At 62.3% G+C, this 2,538-nt stretch overlaps 1 protein-coding gene across 9 annotated transcripts in view; it reads right to left on the reverse strand.

Annotated features, from left to right (window-relative positions):
- TPCN2 (two pore segment channel 2) overlaps positions 1-2,538 on the reverse strand; it is a 33,462-nt gene that overhangs the window by 16,804 nt on the left and 14,120 nt on the right. For 8 of the 9 annotated variants that reach the window (XR_004270240.1, XR_004270243.1, XR_004270241.1 and 5 more), the window contains exon 8: positions 346-448. Coding sequence is in view for 6 of the 9 variants with exons in the window: in XM_032282539.1 (XP_032138430.1) it covers positions 346-448 (103 nt within the window). In the remaining 3 variants the exon portion in view is untranslated. The remainder of the gene's footprint in view (positions 1-345; positions 449-2,538) is intronic. The other variant, XM_032282538.1, reaches the window with a different exon arrangement.

Here is a 2,538-nt window from a genome sequence, read left to right on the forward strand (position 1 = left end):
CTGACCACTGCCATCATCACCCTATGAAAACCACCAGCCACTTTCAGCTTCTCAGACGAGAGAAGACAGGGGGAAGAGGAGATGACGACAAAAAGGAAGGAGGAGCTGAGAAAGCAAAGGCAGGAGAGAAAAAAGGAAATAAAGAGAAGAGAACAGAAAGGGAGAAGAAAACCAAGACAAGAAAGAAGAGAAAAGCAAGGAAGGGAGGAGGGAAGTCACCCTTGCTTCCCCACCTGTTGATAAAAAGGCCTGACACTCCCACTGGGGTCGAAGGCTCAGCGTCCCACACCAGCCCCCATGCTGGGCTCACCGAGCCCCAGGGTCCCTCCCTGGCCCTGCACGCACCATCAGGGTTGTTGGCCGTGGTCAGCAGCACCAAGAGGGAAGTCAGAGACTCAGGCAGGTTCCGGAAGTAGGCCAGCCTCTCCCTGTCCTGCCCGTCGTCCTGCTGAGAGCAGAAGCAGCAGGTCCAGAGCACTACTGGGTCCCCACCCCACAGGCTGAGCTCCAGGCCCTGGGCCCAACCAGCTGGAACCATCCACCTGATGCCCATCCTGCAGCTCCCTTTGGCCTCCCAGCAGGCTGAGCTCATGGCCAGATGGGACCAAACTCAGGCTCTCCAGGCACAGAGCAGGCGCCCAGGGACGCTCACCCGCATGGACGTGGCGCCCGGAAGCAGGCTGGCTCAGAACCACGGCAAGAGCCCTCGGCCAGCCTAGTGACCACAGCACTCCCTCAGGCCAGCGCACCTGCTCGAGGCTGACTCTGCCATGCACTGTGTGAGCAGTGAGGCTGGAGGTCAGAGGCAGGAGGGGCAGGAGGGGCCCGGGCTGCCAGGGCGGGGAAGGTCGGACCCCCAGCCAAAAGATGGGCGCTCCCTGCAAAGCAGACTGGTTGTATGAAGTGTGTGGGCAGCTGGCATAGCGGGACTTGGCGCCCAAGCACACAAAGCAACCTCTTCTCTTAGGGATCATTTCAAAGCCACAATCCCAGCTGCTGGCCAAGGGACAACCCTGCAAGCAGGCCCCTGCACGGAGCCGCCTGGGGGCCACTCTCTCTCACACAGGCCACGGTTCCCACCTCAGGGCCTCAGGACAGCACAGAGGCCTCCGAGGCTTCACCAGTAAAATGGCACTACCCCCTCGTCAGCCCAGTAAGGGGCTCCCAAGGACACGTGAGCTAACTGGTGGTGAAGACTCCGCAATGCACTAGGGGGAGGGGCACAGGGCCATGGGAGGAAGGTACAGGCGGGGAGCACTGCCAGGCACAGAGCCACGGGTGGGCACAGGCTTCCCCACTGGGGACAGTGAAGTGGCCCCTCCTGGTCCTCAGCCCAAGCCAGAGTGGAGGAGCAGAGCAAGGCCAGGAGGGCAGGCTGGCCTCCATCGGTCAGCGGGGACGGCAGGACCGGAGCACTCAGCTCTCCTGGGCCTTGCCCCTCCCACCCCCACCCGGTCAGAACCACCACATTCCCAAAGGTAAAGCAAGCCCACCGAGCACCCACTGAGCAAGGCTCGGGGCCAGACTTGGAGTCAGCCGAGGAAGGTTCTCACACCCACACCACCTAACAGACGAGGACACTGAGGTCCACAGAGCCGACACAACTCCCCAAGGCTGGTGGCCCTGCCCCAGCCCATCTCCCAGCCCAGATGGGACCAAACTCAGGCTCTCCAGGCACAGAGCAGGCGCCCAGGGAGCCGCACGCTCCTCCTCGACAACTCAGCTCCTACTCAGGCAGACCCTAGGCGTGACCTCCTGTACCTACAGCCCAGCCCGAGCCACAGCTCTGCAGGGACGCAGAGGAGCCCTGGGCTCCCACCCAATCTGCCACAACCAGCCCACAACCCCTGAGAAACGTCTATAAAATGGGACAGCACCATCACCGCTGCTGGGGACCACACGCCCCAACGCCAACCCTAGTTCTTCAAAACCAATCCAGGTTGGAGCTTCACAACAAGCAAGGCCAGCAGGGGACAAGCAGGCTGGTTCTGGACAGCACTCACAAAGGGAGCGAAAGCAAGGCGGCCGCTGCACCCAGCCAGCAGGAGCCGGGGACGCCAGCAAGGCCACCCAGAAGCACAGCCTGGCTACCGTCCCAGGCCAGGCTGGCAGGGCACGATGGTCAGGGAAGGAAAGCAGGACGGGCCAGCCACCACCCCACACCCCTTTCAAGCCCTACCTCGGACAGGGAACCAGACTCCTGCCAAGACCATGACAAGCACTCTGACCCCTCATACAAGGCACCCCTTGCTCCCCCAGGTCCCCTCCATGGGGCAGAAACCCACGCCTGGAGGAGCCAACCTTTCCAGGTGCCTCGGGACGGGACCCTCTGCTTTCCCAGGACCACACCCCAGGCTCAAGGCTGAGGCTGCTGCCACTTCCAGTGCCCCACGCTGACGGTATACACCTGGCGTGGGCTCTGGAAAACAGCGCCACAGCAGTGGTCACTGGACGGTCACACGGACAGCCTGAGATTCTGTCAGCCAGTTCCACCTCCACAGCCCAGCTGCCCCCACCACCTACAAACACACACACAAA

The sequence above is a fragment of the Sapajus apella genome, unplaced genomic scaffold (genome assembly GCF_009761245.1).
Source record: "Sapajus apella isolate SASKATOON/1434 unplaced genomic scaffold, GSC_monkey_1.0 scaffold14, whole genome shotgun sequence".
NCBI lineage: Eukaryota > Metazoa > Chordata > Mammalia > Primates > Cebidae > Sapajus > Sapajus apella.